This window comes from Podospora bellae-mahoneyi, chromosome 4, assembly GCF_035222275.1.
Source record: "Podospora bellae-mahoneyi strain CBS 112042 chromosome 4, whole genome shotgun sequence".
NCBI classification, from domain to species: Eukaryota; Fungi; Ascomycota; class Sordariomycetes; order Sordariales; family Podosporaceae; genus Podospora; species Podospora bellae-mahoneyi.
Genome location: NC_085883.1, coordinates 1,356,946 through 1,377,232, shown reverse-complemented (window position 1 = coordinate 1,377,232; position 20,287 = coordinate 1,356,946). Strand labels below are relative to the sequence as shown.

The following is a 20,287-nucleotide window of genomic DNA, read 5'->3' as shown; positions in this document are numbered from 1 at the left end:
GCTGCCGACCAACGACACCCACTCCTCCGTCCGACCTAAGCTTCTTGGTTTGGACAAGCATTAGAAGGGTGCAGGTGATGCAGCCTCTCCTGCGACGCCATCTCAGCGGATTATTTCCCTTTACCTCTCAACCAGCCTGCCACCTTTGTCTCAAAACCCTGCCTGCATTTATTCAACCCAACGCACGCTCGGCCCCAACGACGAAGTTCCTTCTCTACCTCTCGCCGTGGCACCCTATACATAACTTGGACGCCGTCCCCGTCCCCGCCAGCATCCATACTCTCACTCAGCCTTCCACCCAAAAGACCCCGAGTCTGACCTCCCGCGACGTGTCTCACGACCACAGTCCCCCGGCCATTCCCAAATTTTCTCTTTTGGAAGCGGACTCGCGGCCCAAAAACCTGGCCCTTCTTGCGGCTCTCTTCGTCGATCGACTATGGGTTGTCGGCGATCGACGTAGCACTTGCTTGTCGAGGCCATCCACTACCCTCAGGAGGAGAACGGCAGAAACTGCCAGGGCTGGACAAGATGTCCGCCGTCAAAGATCAGACAGCTACCTCGCTGGACCAGCACATCAAAGAGATCAGGAATCGGTTCGTGTTTGGGTTTGCTGATCGCTCCATGCTACTTTCTTGCTGATGTTTGGCTTGCATTGCAGAAACTATGATGAAAATCAAAGGAAACGGGCCGCGCGCCAAATCAGAGACCTGGTAAATGCTGCCAAGCAGGGTGAGGCTATTTCCAAGTCTGTGTTACAAGAGTGACTCTAGGTACTAACGAGATATCAGAGATGGGTGCCGAACAGTTCCAGCGCTTCTTCGATAATGTCAATCAGCGTACGAATCTATTGATACAAGGTCCCGATACGTATGACCGTCTTGGTGGAATCTACATCCTGGATGCGTTGGTCGATTTTGACGGCATAGAACCAGCCTTGAAGTACACCCGCTTCCAGAACTACATTGGCAGCATCCTGCGTGGCCGCGATATCAACTCCATGCAGCCGGCCGCTGTCGTCCTTGGAAAACTATGCAAGCCAGGCGGTTCCTTGATTTCCGAACTGGTCGATTCCGAAGTTCAAACAGCGCTTGAGTGGCTACAGTCTGACCGAATCGAGGAACGGCGGTACTCGGCAGTCTTGGTGCTTCGCGAGCTGGCCAGAAACACGCCTACGTTGATGTACAACTATGTGGGCTACGTCTTTGAACAGATTTGGATTGGCCTTCGTGACTCCCGTCTCTTGATTCGCGAGACTGCCAGCGAGACCGTTAGCGCCTGTTTCAAAATCATTCGTGAGCGAGACCAGGAGCTGAAGAAGGACTGGATGGATAAGATGCTCAACGAGGCGATCAAGGGGCTCAAGATCAACACGGTTGAGTTTATCCATGCCTCGCTTCTTGTGCTCAAGGAGCTGCTTGAACAGGGTGGCATGTACATGCAGGCTCACTACCAAGAGGCCTGTGAGATTGTCTTCCGCCACAAAGACGCGCGCGATCCCGCCATCCGCAAGACGGTTGTGCTTTTGATCCCGGACCTGGCCAACTATGCACCGACAGAGTTCTCGGCGAGCTATTTGCACATGTTTATGGTGTATCTTGGGGGCATGCTGAAGAAGGACAAGGAGCGCAACGACGCCTTTCTTGCCATTGGCAACATCGCCAACTCGGTCAAGAGCGCAATCACACCCTATTTAGACGGCGTTCTCATCCATATTCGTGAGGGTCTCAGTGTACAGTCCCGGAAACGAAGCTCGGTCGATCCTGTTTTTGACTGCATCAGTCGATTGGCCGTCGCCGTGGGTCAGACAATGAGCAAGTATATGGAGGCGCTTCTTGATCCCATTTTCGCCTGCGAGCTTACGCCAAAACTGACACAGGCCCTTGTCGATATGGCGTTCTACATCCCCCCAGTCAAAGCCACCATTCAAGAGCGCCTGTTGGACATGCTGAGCAAAGTTCTCTGCGGAGAACCCTTCAGACCTCTGGGTGCACCCCATCCAAACTCGCTCGCTTCCATACCTCATATTCCCAAAGACCCAAAGGACCCCCTTGCTCACCAGCGGACAAAGGATGAAGTCAAGTTGGCCCTCAACACGCTCGGCAGCTTTGATTTTCAAGGCCATGTCTTGAACGAATTCGTCCGTGACGTCGCTATCAAATACGTCGAAGATGATGACCCAGAAACACGTGAGGCTGCTGCCCTCACCTGCTGCCAGCTCTATGTGCGTGACCCAATCGTCAATCAGACAAGCTATCATGCCCTCCAGGTGGTCGCCGATGTCATCGAGAGACTCCTGACTGTGGGTGTTTCGGATCCCGAACCCAAAATACGGCAGACGTTGCTAGCAGCCCTTGACGAGCGATTTGACCAGCATCTCGCCAAGGCTGAGAATATACGCACCTTGTTCTTCGCGCTCCACGATGAACAGTTTGCCGTCAGGGAGGTGGCCGTGTCCATCATAGGCCGGTTGGCTCGCCACAATCCCGCCTATGTTATCCCCCAGCTGCGAAAAACCATCATTCAGATGTTGACAGAGCTTGAATACACAGATGTGGCTCGGAGTAAGGAGGAAAGCTCGAGATTACTCAGTCTTCTCACACGGCACGCTCAGGAGCTGGTTAAACCATACGTCAACTCCATCACCCAAGTGTTGCTGCCAAAAGCTCGCGACCCGATCCCGTCCGTTGCTGCGACTGTCCTCCAAGCACTCGGGGAACTGTGCACCGTTGGTGGAGGAGAGATGCTAAACTACAAGAAGGATCTCATGCCCATCATCATTGACGCATTGCAGGATCAAAGCGCACCAGTTAAACGGGAGGCAGCCCTGCATACCCTCGGTCAGCTGGCCAGTAACACAGGCTATGTCATCAAACCCTACCTCGAGTATCCCCAACTTCTTGAGATTCTGCAGTCCATCATCCGGGGCGAGCCTCAGCGTGGGCTTTTACGACAGGAAACCATCAAGGTGATGGGCATCCTGGGAGCACTCGATCCCTACAAATATCAGGTACAGCGCAACTGTTCTTTTGTTCCCCTTCGCCACGCCCATTTCAGCGCATTGTCCTCTGCTACTCCAACCATGGAAGACTCGGATGATTCGGACGACGAGAACGACAACGTCGCCCTCTTTCTCGGACCGTACTCCCCTCCTGAAGTGGTTGAAAAGCAGAAACGCAAAGTAACGTCGAAAAACAAGGCTAAAACTCCAGAACAGCAGGTCGAAGATCGCGCCCCGCGCACACAGAAGCAAACCGAAGCAACCCAACTAACTGATGTGTCCCTCATGATGAGCGGACTAACCCCTTCACAGGAGGACTACTACCCAACCGTTGTTATTAATGCCCTTCTCCAGATCCTCAAAGACCAGTCGTTGGTGCAGTGGCACGGAAACGTGGTGGATGCCATCATGAGCATCTTCATCACGCTTGGGCTCAAGTGTGTCCAGTTCCTCGACCGTGTGGTGCCTGCCTTTATCGCCGTGATCCGCGCCTCGAGCCAAACGCGACTCGACTTTTATTTCAACCACCTTAGTAGGCTTGTTGGAATTGTCCGTCAGCATATCAGGGTCTACCTCCCGGACATCATCGAGGTTCTCCAGGAGTATTGGGACACGACATATTCGCTCCAGACGACCATCATGTCGTTGATTGAGTCCATTGCACGCTCCCTAGAGGGCGAGTTCAAGGTCTACCTTGCCAGTCTCCTCCCGATGATGCTCGGCTTGCTGGAAAAGGACACCACCACCAAGCGGCAACCGACCGAAAAGATCTTTCATGCTTTCCTAGTGTTCGGCTCAAGCGCCGAGGAGTATATGCACCTCATCATTCCCGTGTTGGTACGTCTCTTCGACAACTCGGCCCAACCCATGTTTCTGCGCAAGTCTGCCATTGAAACGATTGGCAAGCTCTCGAGCATGGTGAATCTCAATGACTATGCGTCCAAAATCATCCACCCCCTCACCCGGGTCCTTGCCAGCCACGAACCAAGTCTAAGAGTGGCCGCCCTCGACACGCTATGTGCCCTCATGTTGCAGCTGGGGCGTGATTATTTGCACTTTGAACACACCGTCCACAAAACCATCTCAACATACGGCCTCCAACACTCCAACTATGACAAGGCCGTCGAAAAGCTCAAGAAAGGGGAAACATTACCGCCTAACCTCGCGCCGCGCTTCGAGGACAATGCAGTTGAGCTTCATGCCTCTGAAAACAGCCCGCCCAAGAAGTTGGATCTCAACCCCATGCATTTACGGCAAGCCTGGGAAACCAAGGGTAAGTCTACTAAAGACGACTGGCACGAGTGGTTCCGCAAGTTTAGCACGACGTTACTTTCCGAGTCCCCGAATCACTCACTCCGAGCTTGCGCCAGTTTGGCAAACACTTATCAGCCACTGGCAAGGGAGCTCTTCAACTCTGCCTTCGTCTCATGCTGGAGCGAGCTGTACGAACAATTTCAGGTAGGCCAAGAACTGAGTTGCCGCGATCCCCCGGCAAGTTTACTAATGCTCGTGCAGGAGGAACTGATCACCAACATCGAAAATACAATCAAATCCGAGAATGTGCCTCCTGATCTTCTGGGCCTTTTGCTGAACCTTGCCGAGTTCATGGAACATGATGACAAGGCCCTACCAATCGACATTCGAACCTTGGGACGTGAGGCCGCAAGATGTCACGCCTATGCCAAAGCGCTGCATTACAAGGAACTCGAGTTTCTTCAGGACCACAACAGTCACGCGGTCGAAGCCCTGATTGTGATCAACAATCAGTTGCAGCAGTCTGATGCCGCCATTGGTATCTTGACTAAGGTGAAGGCGTACAAGGACGGGATCACGCTGCGGGAAAGCTGGTTCGAGAAGCTGGAGCGCTGGGATGAGGCGCTTAACTTTTACTGCCAACGCGAACGCGAGCTTCCGCCTGACCAGCCCACACCGGTCGACATCGTTATGGGCAAGATGCGTTGCTACCATGCGCTGGGCGAGTGGGATTCGCTAGCCTCGCTGGCTGGCAAGACATGGTCAAACTCGGCACCAGAGGTTCAACGCATGATCGCAGGCCTTGCCACCACGGCTGCCTGGGGGCTCGGGAAATGGGACTCTATGGATAACTACCTGCAGTCTATGAAGCGATTCTCACCAGATCGCGCCTTCTTCGGCGCCATCTTAGCCCTCCACCGCAATCAGTTCCGAGAAGCCCTGGGCTGCATCGACCAGGCTCGAGAAGGTCTCGATACAGAGCTGAGCGCTCTCGTGAGCGAATCCTACAACAGGGCATACCAAGTTGTTGTGCGCGTTCAGATGCTTGCAGAGTTGGAAGAATTGATCATCTACAAGCAGTGCGATGCTGAAAAGCAAGCCAGTTTGCGGGCAACATGGGAGACTCGTCTCAAGGGGTGCCAGCGAAACGTTGAGGTATGGCAGCGCATGCTGCGACTCCGGTCGCTCGTGCTCACGCCACCAGAGAACATGCACATGTGGACTAAGTTCGCCAACTTGTGCCGCAAGTCTGGACGGATGGGTTTGGCGGAGAAGTCACTGAGACAGCTTATCGGGTCGGATGTGCCGCTGGACACAGTGATCCCTCACTGGCACGACCGCCCCATAGACCCCGATGCCGAGAGACTTGCGTCTCCGGTTCTGTATGCAGTACTCAAGTACCAGTGGGAGGTCGGTTTGCAGCCGGCGATGCGAAACACTGACCGAACCATCGCCGAGAGAACGCTGTACTGCCTTCGCAAGTTCACTGACGAGACGGCCCACGGGGTAGAGAGCGCAAGACACCAACTAGCCGCCTCCACCCAGGCCGGTAACGGTGCAATTGACGGCTTACATCAGGCCTCTACTTTTTCCGAGTTCGACGAGGCGGCATTACTCAGTCCGGATGTGCAGCGTCACTGGACAGAACAAACGGTGCTGCTTGCCAAGTGCTACCTCCGCCAGGGCGATTGGCTGATTGCCCTGAACAAGGACGATTGGCAATACACACGGCGCAAAGACATCCTCTCCTGCTACTACAAGGCCACCTATTATCATCGCCACTGGTACAAGGCCTGGCATGCCTGGGCCTTGGCCAACTTCGAAGTGGTGCAGGCCCTTGGATCTCGCAAGGACCTAGACAGCGGCGTCATCATCCAGTATGCCGTGCCTGCTGTGCATGGCTTTTTCGAGTCTATTTCGCTCTCTTCGGGAAGCTCTCTGCAAGACACGCTGCGTTTGCTCACACTCTGGCTTACATATGGTGGCAACCCCGATGTCGCCAGTACTGTGACAGAGGGCTTCAGTCGTGTCAGCGTTGATACTTGGCTTGAGGTCATTCCACAGTTGATCGCTCGCATTACCCAACCTAACAAGAAGGTTCAGGCGTCGATCCATGCTCTGTTGTCTGATGTCGGTCGTGCGCACCCCCAGGCGTTAGTCTACCCCTTGACGGTTGCCATGAAGTCGCGACAAAGCACGCGCAGGTCCAAGACCGCCAGCCTCATTATGGAGACAATCCGTCAGCACAGTTGTAAGCTGGTCGAGCAAGCAGAGACGGTGAGCCGCGAGCTTATTAGGACCGCGGTCCTCTGGCACGAGCTATGGCATGAGGGTCTGGAGGAGGCTTCCCGGCTCTACTTTGGCGATCACAATATCAAGGGAATGTTTGATGCCCTCGAGCCCCTTCACGACCTGCTCGAAAAGGGCCCTCAAACCCTCCGGGAGGTTTCATTTACACAGACGTTCGGCCGTGATCTGGGTGAGGCTCGCGAGTGGTGCCGGCAATATCGCGAAACAGAGGACGTCAATGACCTGAACCAAGCCTGGGACCTGTACTACCAGGTTTTCCGTCGTATCAGCCGGCAGCTTCCACAGATGACCACACTGGAGCTGACCTACTGCTCTCCGGACCTGCTCCAGGCCAGGGACCTGGAGCTCGCGGTGCCGGGAACGTATCGCAGCGGCCAAGAGGTTGTCCGAATCATGTCTTTTGACGGCACCTTTACGGTCATCAGCAGCAAGCAACGTCCGCGAAAACTTGACATTGTTGGAAGTGACGGTAAGACGTACACTTTCTTGCTCAAAGGTCATGAGGACATCAGACAGGATGAGCGTGTCATGCAGCTCTTCGGCCTCTGCAACACGCTCTTGGCCAACGACTCGGAATGCTACAAGCGTCATCTCAACATCCAACGTTACCCGGCTATTCCGCTGTCGCAAAACTCGGGTCTTCTCGGCTGGGTCCCAGACAGCGACACGATCCACCAGCTTATCCGTGATTATCGGGAGTCAAGAAAGATTCTCCTTAACATCGAGCATCGGATCATGCTTCAGATGGCGCCCGACTACGATAACCTCACACTCATGCAGAAGGTAGAAGTGTTTGGGTATGCCCTTGATAACACAACGGGTCAGGATCTGTACCGGGTCTTGTGGCTGAAGAGCAAGAGCTCCGAAGCCTGGTTAGACAGGCGAACTAATTACACGCGTTCCCTCGGCGTCATGTCGATGGTCGGGTACATCCTGGGCTTGGGCGACCGTCATCCGAGCAACCTGATGCTGGACCGCATCACGGGCAAGATCATTCACATTGACTTTGGCGACTGCTTTGAGGTGGCGATGAAGCGTGAGAAGTACCCGGAGCGGGTGCCTTTTAGGCTTACCCGCATGCTTACTTATGCCATGGAGGTTAGCAACATCGAGGGCAGCTTCCGGATTACATGCGAACACGTGATGAGAGTCTTGCGTGACAATAAGGAGAGCGTTATGGCCGTTCTCGAGGCTGTAAGTTGAACCACCTATAGCCATATATCGTCTCTTGTACTAACTCGTAACTTTAGTTCATTCACGACCCGCTACTCACGTGGCGTCTTACCAACCCGGCCAGTCCCGCTGGACCACATTTCAATTCGGAGAGAGAGCAAGCTATTGCCGGGCCCCAGGCAGCACGGGTGCGTCGGCCTTCCATACTGGAGGCTCCGATGGCCCCGACTGAGTTCCTGGCAGCACAAGCTGGTCCCGAAGGCTTGACCGGGGCGCGTAGCCGTGCGCGTACAAACTCATCCGCCGCGCCGCTCCCAAGCATAACCAATGACGGTGTCCATGGCCCCATCGAGATTGCGGAGGTGCAAAATGCGCGGGCTGTCGAAGTGCTTGACCGGGTCTCCCAGAAACTCACGGGTCGTGATTTCAAGCCGAACGAAGAGCTTCTTGTTAAAGATCAGGTTAATAAGCTGATCATTGAGGCTACCAAGCTTGAGAATCTCTGCCAGCACTATATAGGGTGGTGCAGCTTTTGGTGAGGTCCAGACACAGTTTTTCTTCGTAGCTATCACTGTTAGTAGGAGGCTTTAAACATGGATTGATTTCGGGCAGGTTTTAGCTCTGTGTATCGGTTTTCTTTGGGTGTTAAGAAGGCAGTGAGTTATTTTGGTCACTATTTGAGCGTGCATGTATGTATCTAGCGTAGTATCAGTTTTATGATACTGGTCTTGGGGGGCTGATACGAAGGATGATGCTTATGTGGTGTATATACAATAGCTGTCTTGACAGCATCTGCTTGGCATTGCTTGGTAGTTGGACGGAATAATGAAAGGCCGGATTGGTCCATCACACAAATGCCAAATGTGCCTTGAGGTTTCACATATATTCAGGGGCTTCCTCTCTCGACAATGAGAATAGTCGCTTCCCACAGCACAGGTACTAAGCATCATGGTTTTCTAAAAGCCTGGAGCATCTCGGTTTTTTTGCTTTTCGTAAGTCTACCTAATTTACACCATAAACCAATCGATTAACAAGACCTTGAACATGCTTCAGCAGAATAATAGCTGCTCCTCTACAGTTCGCTATTTGCTCCCTACAGCCTGCATACTCGGCCTCCACACTCAGTCATAGTGTGAATATATCGTACCTTTCCGTTCTCAAGGCGGAATTCATGACTGTCGGCCGCGTTCATCATGTGCTCCCAAACACAAAGAATATTGACAGACCCCATAGACTCGTCGATAACATAGCGGCGGCGCGTATTGGGTGACTGGCTGCTGTTTGTCGGGATTCCTTGCCTGCATGTGTCCTCATCACCTCTGCCTGTATAAGCGCCGCCCTCCAACCTCGCACACGGCGCCCCCCAGGGAACGAGACTCGAGGCTTTGGCATCATCCCACATCGACATGTAGGCGTCGCCGGCCGCCTTGATCTTCTCTCTGCTGTCCCGCTTTCCCTCAGGGATGATGTCCCATTTCTCCTGAAGGGCGTATTTGAGCGTATTTTGAGCATTAAAGAGCCATGACCCAGTCGTGGAGGCGACACTGTCAATGAGGGTTACTTTGCCGTCCGCACCGTGGCGGATTTGAGTGCCAATCACATGTGGCTGTGAGTTGTTTGCGGCAATGAGCTCAGTGAATGTGGCACAGTCGAAGAGGTCATAGATGGTACGTCGGTGGTCAATGGCCAATCCTTGTGTCAGAACGGACTTCGTTGCATCAATACGCTTGTTGTTCTCCTCGTACTCCCAACCACTGGCAACAAATTCTTGCAGGGGGGCCAGGCTGCCAGCTTTCTGGCTAGCAACATAGGCGTCTGCTGCCTCTGCCAGAACGGCGCGGTTGCAGTCTGCTGCGGCCGGTGACAAAGGAATGCCTGCAGCTAGTTGGACTGTGGCAGCAAGAACAGCCCAGATGTTGATGTGACTCGTGGAAGGCATCGTCAATGTAACAGAATGCAAAGCAGGACTTCTGTTAAGATGGGTAAGTCGATGATAATATGACTTGAACGGTGGTACTCGACCATGGTCTGACGGGGACGGGAGCAGCTCCATTCTTTATGGATAGACGGTGATTTGAGTTCCCAGTGTTTAATAACAAGTGCCGTGAGAAAAGAGGGGGTAGTGCCGGAAAGTGTAATATCCGATTGAGGCAGAAATGGGCTTATGTTCGAAGTCAAGCGGGGAGCGGTTGCTCGGGGTTCAGAACTGAACCCACCACTGGGCAAAAGGGCAAGCAATAGTAATAAAGGAACAATGTCTATCGATCAGGGGCCAGAAGAAAGTATAGCAGAATAAATAGGTAAGAAAGGGGGAACATTGAAAAAGCTATAAAGAAAACACGTTGAAGGCATTAAAAATAAGTTTAATGGTAACTTCAGCTATTAATGTTTTTTAAAAAAAACCCTTACAGAGTTCTAAGTGAATACTAGTTTGAACCACTTTATGAAAATGTAGATTTTAATTGACAATTTTAAAAAGTACTTACTAAAATTAGAAATTTATCTGTAAAAGAAATATTAGATAAATTTCTCTACTTATAAGAACTTAAATTTATATAGGTAGATAGTGTTTTTATAAAAGTCTATTTAAGTTATAAAATAAGTAGATGCTAATGTTCCAGCTATCTTTATGTATAATTTAAATTTGAAGAAACCCTATGAAAGATGCTAGCAATATAAAATATACTTTAGTAGTAACTCTATATACTATGAGAAAATGAAAATAAAAATAAATGTCACGGCACTGGCTTGACACTGACACTGACGGACTGGATACCGGGCACGTGCGGGCTACGTGGGGTATTGGGACTTTGGGAGCCAGAGCAAGTAGTCAAAGCTTTGCCCTGTCAAAAAGCTTTGCTTTGCAAGTATTGTTGGAATTTCCTCTCTTTTTCATCTTCAGCTTACAAATAAATCAGTTGGTATAGTATAACTGTTGCGTTGTCGCAGAGCTTACCTATCAAGCGCTAAAAATAAAACTATAAATTTTAAAAAAAATTTAAACTAAAATTAAGGTTAAAAATAAAAATATTATAAATAAGTTAAATGATATCATAAAGTTAAAGATATGCTATATATTATACTACTGATTAATTATTACAATGAAACGCAATAGTGCTGGAAGTTAGGTATATTCATTTATTAAATAAGTCAAATAAAGATTATACTATACTATACTGTATTGATAAAAGCTTAATTAGTTAGGTCTCTCTAAATAAGGAGCCCCTTTATGAAGTATGGTCTAGATTATAGTTGTTCATGATTTAATATTTTTGTTTTATTTGATTTGATAAAATATTAATTCAGTTTATAAAATAAAGCTAAATATCATGAAGGTAACTGTATCCAATTTGTTTTTAAATGTTCATATTTTATTAGTAATTGTAAGAAAACACAAACTAAGGAACTAAATTATAAAAACTAATTTGATATTTTCATAATTTGGAGTTTCTGATATATAAAACAGAAAAGGTTATTAATTAATATCTGTTCAGTCTTTATGTTGGTACTTTATTCTTTTAATTAAATTTAGCTCAATAATTTATTATATTCGGTTGGTTTTTAAGAAATAACGAATTTTTTGGTCTTTTTAGAATAGGGCTTATCTATTTTTATTTATTAGCAAAGCTCTGTATATATTAAATAAAAAGCATTTAATTCCAAAAGTTTCTATACCTTTAAAAATTGTATACTTTTCTTTAAAAACCTCTTATTACCTTTCATTATGGTACACCTTACTGTATTTTCTATGATAATACTATTTAATAAATGTAATTGCGTCATAAGATATAATATTATACCTAAATGACTATTACCGCGAATCAAATTCTTTCTATTATAATAACCTTAGTTTACATTTACTTAATTATAAACTTAAAGGTAATAACTTACTATTGCTATTAATTTCTCCCTGATAAATTAAGCTCTCATCCTTCTTTCCATAGATAAGTCTTGAAATACTACTTAATTAATTGATATGTGTATTTCCAGATTACTATTAAGATTATCAAATATTTTGGCATATTCACTTAGAGGTAATATTATAATTGTTTTTCCACTATATTACAGGCCAAATCTAAATATGTTAACCAAACAGTATTTCGGGATATAAATCTACTATTAGTAATAAACCTAAGTTAATAGTAATAATTACTTAATATTAAATTTTATGTTCCTGTAAAGGATTTAAGAAGAACTGTCTTTGACTTACTAGTTTACTTATATTATTAATAATTACATTTTTAAAATTCTTGAAACATGATAATCTCTTTTTCAGTGATAATGAAGATTCCTTGATATTTTAAAATATAAATTGAAGGAATGTTATTACTTATTTAATCTTTACTTATAGGGATCTAATTAGTTAGGTTCCTATATAAAGCCAGTTTCTTTAAAGGGATTAAAGTGAAACAGTTTAGGATTATAAAATATTTTCATTATTCTCAATACTTAAGTAGTGATAAATTTTTATCCTAAATTTAATACTACTTTAATGTTATAGTTTTCATATTCATTTTATTCAGAAAAGTATATTTTCAATTTACTGTTAACTCTTTTAAATTCTATTTTCATTGGATTTTCTGTTTCACGGCGAAGTGTATTAAAATTCCTGATCTAAATTTGGATAAAAGAAATGTAGAGTGTTTTAAATATTGAATATTTACTTGTTTTAATAATAGACCTATTAGTTACTAATGTAGTAGAGTTTTTTAATTCTATTAATCTTTTCATTTTGTGGCATAGTAAAACAAAAACTTTCAACATAATATAATATTTAATATACAAAAATTTAACATCATGGTAAGTAAGAAGCTCCTTTTACAATTCCATTAAAAGTAGTATTATGTCAATATCGTATTTTTTTAATATTAATTTAGTGATTTATTATCTTAATTGGGTTTTAATATAATATAAATAGTATTTTGCATATACAGCGTTTTCAGATTTATGATAGCACTATTTAGAGCTAGTTTAGTTCACTATGATTCATTATAGTTTAATAGATACGTTTTAAGATAAAGTAGTATTTATATTATACTAATGAATTAAATTATCAGTAAACAAAAATGAAATCTTGATAGTGCTTATAAAGGTAAATATTTCTTTACTTGTTCATTCACCTTCATAACTCTATAAGTCCGTATAGCCTATATGTATTTTGTCTTCATTGATTTAGTAAAACAGGTTAATATAACTACTTGGGGTTATTTTAGTCCTTCCTTATTTAAGTAGAATTTAATAATTTAATACTCTTTAAAGTTAATCTTTATATCTTTAATATTATACTACAGTATTTCTTCCTAAATTTTTGCCTTATAATCAATAGGTAAAACCGCTCTGTGAAATAATATTTATTCTAAACTTCCTTTTAATTAAGTATTTTTGAGTTCAACGCAGTTTTTGTTAATACAAAAGCCTACAATTATTGAATTTCACATAATCCATCATGTTCATTAGTATATTAAAAGTAAACTAAAACCACATATTAAATAGTATAGAATTAGATAATACCGAAATATATAATATAAAAGAGTTTATTATAATGGGTTTTCTTTGTATTTCCAAATATATTATGTCTATTATTATCAATATACTAAGGAATTTCATTTTATTTTTATCATGAACAATATGTCATGAAATGTATGGTCACTCTTAAGGAATAACTTGAAATCAATAATTAAGTTTTGTTAGCTCCAATTCAATATTGAAAGAAAATATGAAAATTTAAATAATTTTTATAACATTTCGATTATGTAACACATATATAATTAATGTATAAATTGTAAAATTTAAATATATTTAATTATTAATGTTATGTGACGAACTGTTATCTAGAACCTCTGAAAAGGGTACTAGTTAAAGGCACTTCTGAACAATCCTGCTTCGGTACGGCTAAACAGTGTACAACAAATGGCTTGTCTCAATCACAATAGCTAAGATACTAACGATTGAGAGTTGAATTGTATACTGCGGAACTGTCTATCTACACCAGCCAGTTCCTCTGTATATATAGACCTTGGGACCCTGAGGTGCTCGCCCTGCTATAGCCCCGATCACTCCTAGCACATTGCATCCTGCAGAGTGCTCGTGCTTCTTGGCGCCATAGCACTTCTGGCCAGCCCTGATTGGCTGCCTCCTGACTTTCCTAATGATTGGCTGGGACATCCTGCGCCCCACATACTGCGCGACCTGCCGTTGGGTTATATGTGACAATTAAGGTAAAACAAGAATATATAGTAATTATTATATTAAAAGGACCGAAGGTTATAAAAGTCGTAACTATGAGGTATTAGTAAAGTAAAACGGTAAATTTCGAGAAAGAGTTTAATTAGTACTCTAAATAAAAGGAAATAGAGTTTTAAAAAGTAAAGGAGATACTAAAAAGTTAAAGGCGGCGTACAGCGAGGGAAAATTTTAAATATAAGTATCATAGGATTAAGTAATATAAATTGCTGTAAATATTACTACGGAAATTATTGGAATAATACGCTTGTACAGTAGGAAAGATTCATTAAATAAATAATATTAAAAAAGTAACATAGTAAATTCCAAATTATTATTTTATAAGAACAATCGTAATTTATAAAGCTTATATAAAAAATTATGAAAAATATTAAAAGGGTAAGAAGATCATTGGTATTAGGATAGTGAAGTTACTAAAAGATGGATAATAACCTATATAATATATGTATTATAAACGAAATATAATATAGTTTTATTTTGAATATCTGGAATATCGGACAAAATACATGGGGTTTTAATATATTATAGATAAATATAAAGTGTTATTAAAGTAAGTCGTAAAACGGTTATAAGTTAGTACGTAAGGTAAGTAAGAAAGATAAATTATAGTTAGTTAAAAGGACTATAGTTATATAAGAAGAGTTTAGGAGGATCTAAATAGGTATTTTTTATTAAAAGTTTAGAACCCAGTTGAACTAAAGAATAGCTTTCAAATAATATCATTCATATTAAAATGTAAACGATAATATATGTATCTAGGAACAAGCAATACTAGGATGATACTTGAGCCTGAACTACGGATTAATTTACGAAGAAGAAATTAAAAAATATTATTAAGTAAAAGCGCTTAGGCGAATGATTAAATAGAAGAACCGCTATTAAACATAGATACGAAAGAATATTTAAAAAGTAAAAGATAGAAGATAGGAAAAAACTATGTAAGTATAGTTAAAAGACTTTATTTTACTAGATAACCCAGGGTAAAAGAACACTCTTAAATACTATAATCGCTTAAGAAAGGATTCGCGGCTTTTCGCGGGGGCCGTTAACTTTTAACGGACTACGAACGGTATTATCGAAAATATTAACGTAAAACAAAGCAATAGGATAACGATATAATATTCATTAATAAAGTCGTTATTATATAAAAAGGAAGTAAGGAGGATATATACCTTTAACTATGATATATTAAAGGGATTTTTGAGTAGTGGTATTAATAAATAAAAATATAAAAGTAAACTTAATTTCGCTATAGTTCGTATACTAAGCCCGGATATTATAAGAAAAAGAAGGAATAGATTATATATAAGGATTAATCCATATGTAAAAGATTCATTAGGGAAACACTATCTTTAAATATTATAACTAAAGGAAAAAGAATTTTAATCATATCTAATATTACAAATATAGGACCCTCAAAAAATATAATCCTAAAGTAATTTTAATATAAAGATTACAATTTAAATATTAATGAAGAGGATAGTCCAGATTATAAAGTTAACAACTTAAGCCGCGATACCTTATATATTTAAATATACCTGTTAAATACGTTTATATATGGACTAAGGAAAGGAAAAAGTAAACATTAGTATTTCGTGTATTTTAATAATTACTTCAAGTATTTTGTAGTATTATTTAAGTTAACTAACATATTTATAATATTTCAAATTCTCGTCTATTATATAATCCACAAATACTTTACTAGAATAATACTATACTATATCGATAATATTCTATTTCATTTACGTAGTTTAGAGGAGTTTAAGCGATATATACGAAAAATATTCCATGCGTTATACGGAGCCGGACCTTTAATTAATTAAGAAAAAGTAAGTTCTATATATATACAAGATAGTATATTTAAGATATTCCACACTACTAAATCAACTTCGTATGGAACTTGGGAAAATTGTAATAATTATCCGGAAGTATATAAGAATTACGCGGCTACTTTAATTATTTTTTTAAGAAAAACATAAAGTTCCGGTAGAGGTAGGAAAGAAACATGGTATTTAGCAGCTAAAAGAGATTATTTTAAAGGAGTGGATGTTAAAATTATTAAACATTAACTAATTATTCGAGATTAAAGTAAATATTGTAATATAATTAATGAATGAATAATTAACAAAGAGAAACGATAATAGTAAACTATATTTAACAACTTTGTTTTCGAAGAAACTAAAAGGGATACGTTGAAACTGCCTAATTTATACTAAGAAGTTATTTGCTATTATTAAAACGCTCGAGAAATAAAGGTTGTAGTTTAGTAATACTAATTACGAAATATAATTCTATATAGATTATCAGAATCTAGGATACTTAATGATTAAAAAGGTCTCTAATATATAGTAAACCCGATAGTTAAAGTTTTTATTGGAATTCAATTTTAAATTAATTATAGGAAGGGTTTGGAAAATATTAAAGCAAAGGTAGTTAGCTAGCGTACTGATTACTATAAATATGAATTTAAGGAGTTACTTATTTAAAGAGACGGTTTAAAATACTTATAAATATTTACTATAGCTACAAAGAAAGTACTATATAATATATCGGGAGCGGGTTACTTTTTATAAATCTTGGAGGAAGTTAAATAACGATGTTATAAAATAATATTGAATAAGGAAAATTATAATAGAAAAATGGAGCGTACGTAAAGCTACGTAATGGAACGGTATTAGTAAGAAAATTTAATAGGTCGAAACTCGGAGGATATATAGGTATCGTAAAGATTATAGAAAAGAGTAAACAGTACTTTAATAAATTAAAAATTAAAGACAATTCTTAAGGAATTATTTGATTATATTATACGTATTAAAAAGTAAGGGTTATAAAACATAAGCTTTCTAGATTCTTGATATTCCTTCTAGTAATAATATAGTTATATAATTCCACTATAATGAATCTTATTATTAAATGAAAAGAAATTAAGAATATAATAACCAGCGAAGAAGATAATAGTATTTTAATAGTAATTAATAAGCTTATTAAATAACTATATGTTTTATATTATAACGAAGCTTAGTCGGTAAAGTAATTAACGGTTATAATACTACGGTTCATTCTAGTAATATATATAATTAAAGGAATTTATTACAGACCATTATAGTAAATTTATATGAAGGTTTTGAAGAGCGTTAATAACGAAGTTAAGAATAGTAAACAAAGTGTTTTTAATTCATTACCTTTAAACAAATAATTAAATGGAACAGTTTACTTAAATTATAAAGTTATATCTACGAAATTAAATAAGTATTTAGTAAAATGATTAAGTAAAATGATTAATTATAGTATAGTTAATATATAGTATATTATTAATAAAACTTACGAAAGTTATATTTTTTATGATAAATTTCGGTCATAAATTAAACTTACGGTAAAAATTTAGCGTTAAGGTACTTCGCGCTTTAGTAAAAATAAAGAAATTATATATAATCTATAGTAAATTTAAATAAATATTAAAGTTTATAAAGGAAAATATATAAAAGTATTATGATATTAAAAAGGTTAATGAACCTCACTAAGAAGGAGGAAATATTGTCCTCGTTTCTATACGTAATTTATATATTAAAAGACTTAGTAAAATCCTAGACTATAGGAAAGTAGGCCTATTTAAACTTAAGAGAAAAATTTTAGAGACGGTATTTAAATTGAAGTTACTAGGTATGATATAATTATAGTTATATACTTTGTATATTTTACTTTATAAACTTATATCACCGGTGAGTAAAGTTAATATATAGGAAATAGCGAAGAGCGGAAATGAAATATAATAGAAAGAAATTAAATTTGTAATTTAATGAAAGCTATTTAATATATTTAGTTTATTAATGAAATATTGGGTTATAAATATCTTATAGAAACTAGAGGTAAATCTTAATTGCTTAATGAAATAAATAGGATTTTATTAATAACACGTAAACCGATTAAACCCTAAATAAATACAACCTTGTTTGGGATTAGAAAATATAATAAATCTTTTTAAACTTAGAACAACCTCGGTAAGAATTCAACCTATATTTTCGATAAAATAATTGATATATTACGTATTAAACTATGAAATTTAAAAGAAATACAAAATCTAGGCTTAACTAATACTATACGCTTCTACTACCGTAAGAAAAGTTCGAAAACGTACTACTAGCGGGGTAATTTAAAAAATAGTTTTTAAAATTACGGACGGTATTTATAAATTTAAATAAAAAACCTTAACGGAAGTCAAACATATACATACCTTCCACATAATAATCGATACACTACGCATTATACTACGAAGTTAAAAAGTAAAAAGGAAACTTGATATAACTAATACTACGCGTCTTAACCACCTTAGAAAGTGGAAGGCGTGCTATTAGTGGTGTCCTACGCGGTTAACCAGGAAGAACCGGCTATATTAGTATCGAAGGAAAGGTTGGAAGGCTAGTTAAGGCCCAGGGAGGTATCTAGAGCTTAAGGAGTCTATGAAAGGTATCTTACGTAACGTTTAGTTACATAAAAGTAGCCGGTAAATTAAAACATAATATAGCGGATTATACTCTCCGGGTATTTATATCTTAAATACTCTACGCCAAAAACGTTCCTCGCGATTACAAAGGAAACGATATATCCGGTTCACCCGGATAAACTTAGGAATTAATTACGAAATTAATTTTTAGGTTTTTACTTTTTACGCTCGAGTATATTTTACTTTTCTATTGCTCGGATTATTATAAAGCGGTTAATCAATATAAAAAGAAAAGAAAGATATATCTATAGATAAAGCTAACGTTAAACCTGTTGTATAAAATCTCACAACGTACGTACTCGGAGTATTATAAAAATCTGGAGGTTATAATATAGGGGATTCCGGAAGTAAAATAAGTAAAATATAGTATTATATTAAACTATAGCGGAGGATTTATAAATAAAACAAAGAAACCGAATAAGTTTTATAATAACGTGTCTATATACGGTTAAATATACTAAAGAGTAAAAAGAAGTAAAGAGAAAAGGTAAATAATATTATTAGTAATAGAAAAAAACTAAGCTATAAAGGCTTTAGTTTAGAGAAAGAATATTATGTTATAGTTTCAAGAAATAGTAGGGTATACTAGACTAATTAAAGCTAGACCGAGTGATCGAGCGGGGCTTACGGTCTAGTTAGATGGAAAGAACTAATAAGATAGGGACCGGGGACCGCGGCGGGCTTATAGCCTACAGTCCAGTATCGGTTAATTAGAAGTAATCTAAGCACCGTTTATAAATTAACGGTCCACGGTCCTAAGGTCTAAATATACGAAGGACTTGGCTAGTATAGATAGATAGTTCCGTAATATATAATTTAAATCGTAATCGTTATTATCTTAACTATTGTAATCGAGATAAGCTATTTATTATATACTATTTAGCTATACCGAAACAAATTTATTTAGAGCCTTTAAGCACTATCCCTTTCAGAAGTTCTAGATAGAGGTTCGTCACACTAAATGAGATATAGTAATAAGTTATTTTAATCATAATATATGAAATATTAATAACTATAATTTATATTATATACTGCGGAACTAGTTAGTTATACTAGACAGTTCCTCCCTATATATGGACCTGGGGACCGTGGACCGTTAACTTCTAGACGGTCTTCGGTCCTCTACTTATTAGTCGAGACTGAACCATGGACCGTCAGCCTCGCCGCGGTCCCCGGTCCTAATCTTATTAGTCCGTCCTATCCACTGGACCGTAAGCCCCCCTCGATCGTCCGGTTAAGCCCTAATTGGCTACTTGCTTCTCCACCGTCTGCTAAAACCATAACACTATTCTTTTTAAATTAATCTTCGTAAGAACTTTCTATCCCTTCTGTATAATTTCAGATAAATTATATGTTTTTCTTACCTTTCATTAAATTATAACCTTTGTAATAAAGTGATTTAGTTCGAAAGACTTTGGTCGTAAATAAATAAAATCATTAAAGTTCTTAATTTTCGTTCATATCTAGTCAGTCTTCGTCAAAGAAAATCGAGAATCTAAAGAATATATTTTATAAAAGTATTAATAATTCATGATATATACTACTGGCTACTCTTATATTATAAAGACTTTAGACTTATAATCATAATTTAGTGTTTCTTAAATTTCTAATATTACAGAATGAAAAATGAAATAGTTTTATATTAAGAATGATAATTATATTCTATATACTAACATAAAACGTTTAATTATATAAATTTGCATTAACTAGCAGTATATAAAATACTTGTAAAGTATTACTATATATTCAATTTATATATCTTTTATTATATTGAAGAAACTCTTAATTCTTTTTTTCAAAATCTCATA

The 20,287-nt window shown here is 39.7% G+C and overlaps 2 protein-coding genes across 2 annotated transcripts; one reads left to right on the top strand and one right to left on the bottom strand.

Moving 5' to 3' along the window:
* The first annotated feature begins 6 nt into the window (after positions 1-6).
* On the top strand, positions 7-8,663 carry TOR1 (phosphatidylinositol kinase-related protein kinase tor1). The gene is made up of 5 exons (XM_062879239.1): positions 7-593; positions 659-729; positions 789-4,456; positions 4,514-7,756; positions 7,813-8,663. Exons 1-5 carry the CDS (start codon positions 529-531, stop codon positions 8,272-8,274), a joined length of 7,509 nt encoding a protein of 2,502 aa, XP_062732087.1. The 5' UTR covers positions 7-528; the 3' UTR covers positions 8,275-8,663.
* A 35-nt stretch (positions 8,664-8,698) lies between these two features.
* Positions 8,699-9,788, bottom strand: QC761_409620 (uncharacterized protein; the record flags this gene model as incomplete). The annotated part of the gene is made up of 2 exons (XM_062879238.1): positions 8,699-9,705; positions 9,769-9,788. 2 exons carry the CDS (start codon positions 9,786-9,788, stop codon positions 8,829-8,831), a joined length of 897 nt encoding a protein of 298 aa, XP_062732086.1. The 3' UTR covers positions 8,699-8,828.
* Positions 9,789-20,287: the final 10,499 nt, after the last annotated feature.

What these genes read in the sequence shown, in the direction of transcription:
- TOR1 (XM_062879239.1), top strand. Translation starts at nt 529, where the DNA reads ATGTCCGCCGTCAAAGATCAGACAGCTACCTCGCTGGACCAGCACATC. An exon ending in GGTAAATGCTGCCAAGCAGG is followed by an intron (nt 730 to 788) that starts GTGAGGCTATTT and finishes ACGAGATATCAG; the next exon opens with AGATGGGTGCCGAACAGTTC. An exon ending in AGCTGTACGAACAATTTCAG is followed by an intron (nt 4,457 to 4,513) that starts GTAGGCCAAGAA and finishes ATGCTCGTGCAG; the next exon opens with GAGGAACTGATCACCAACAT.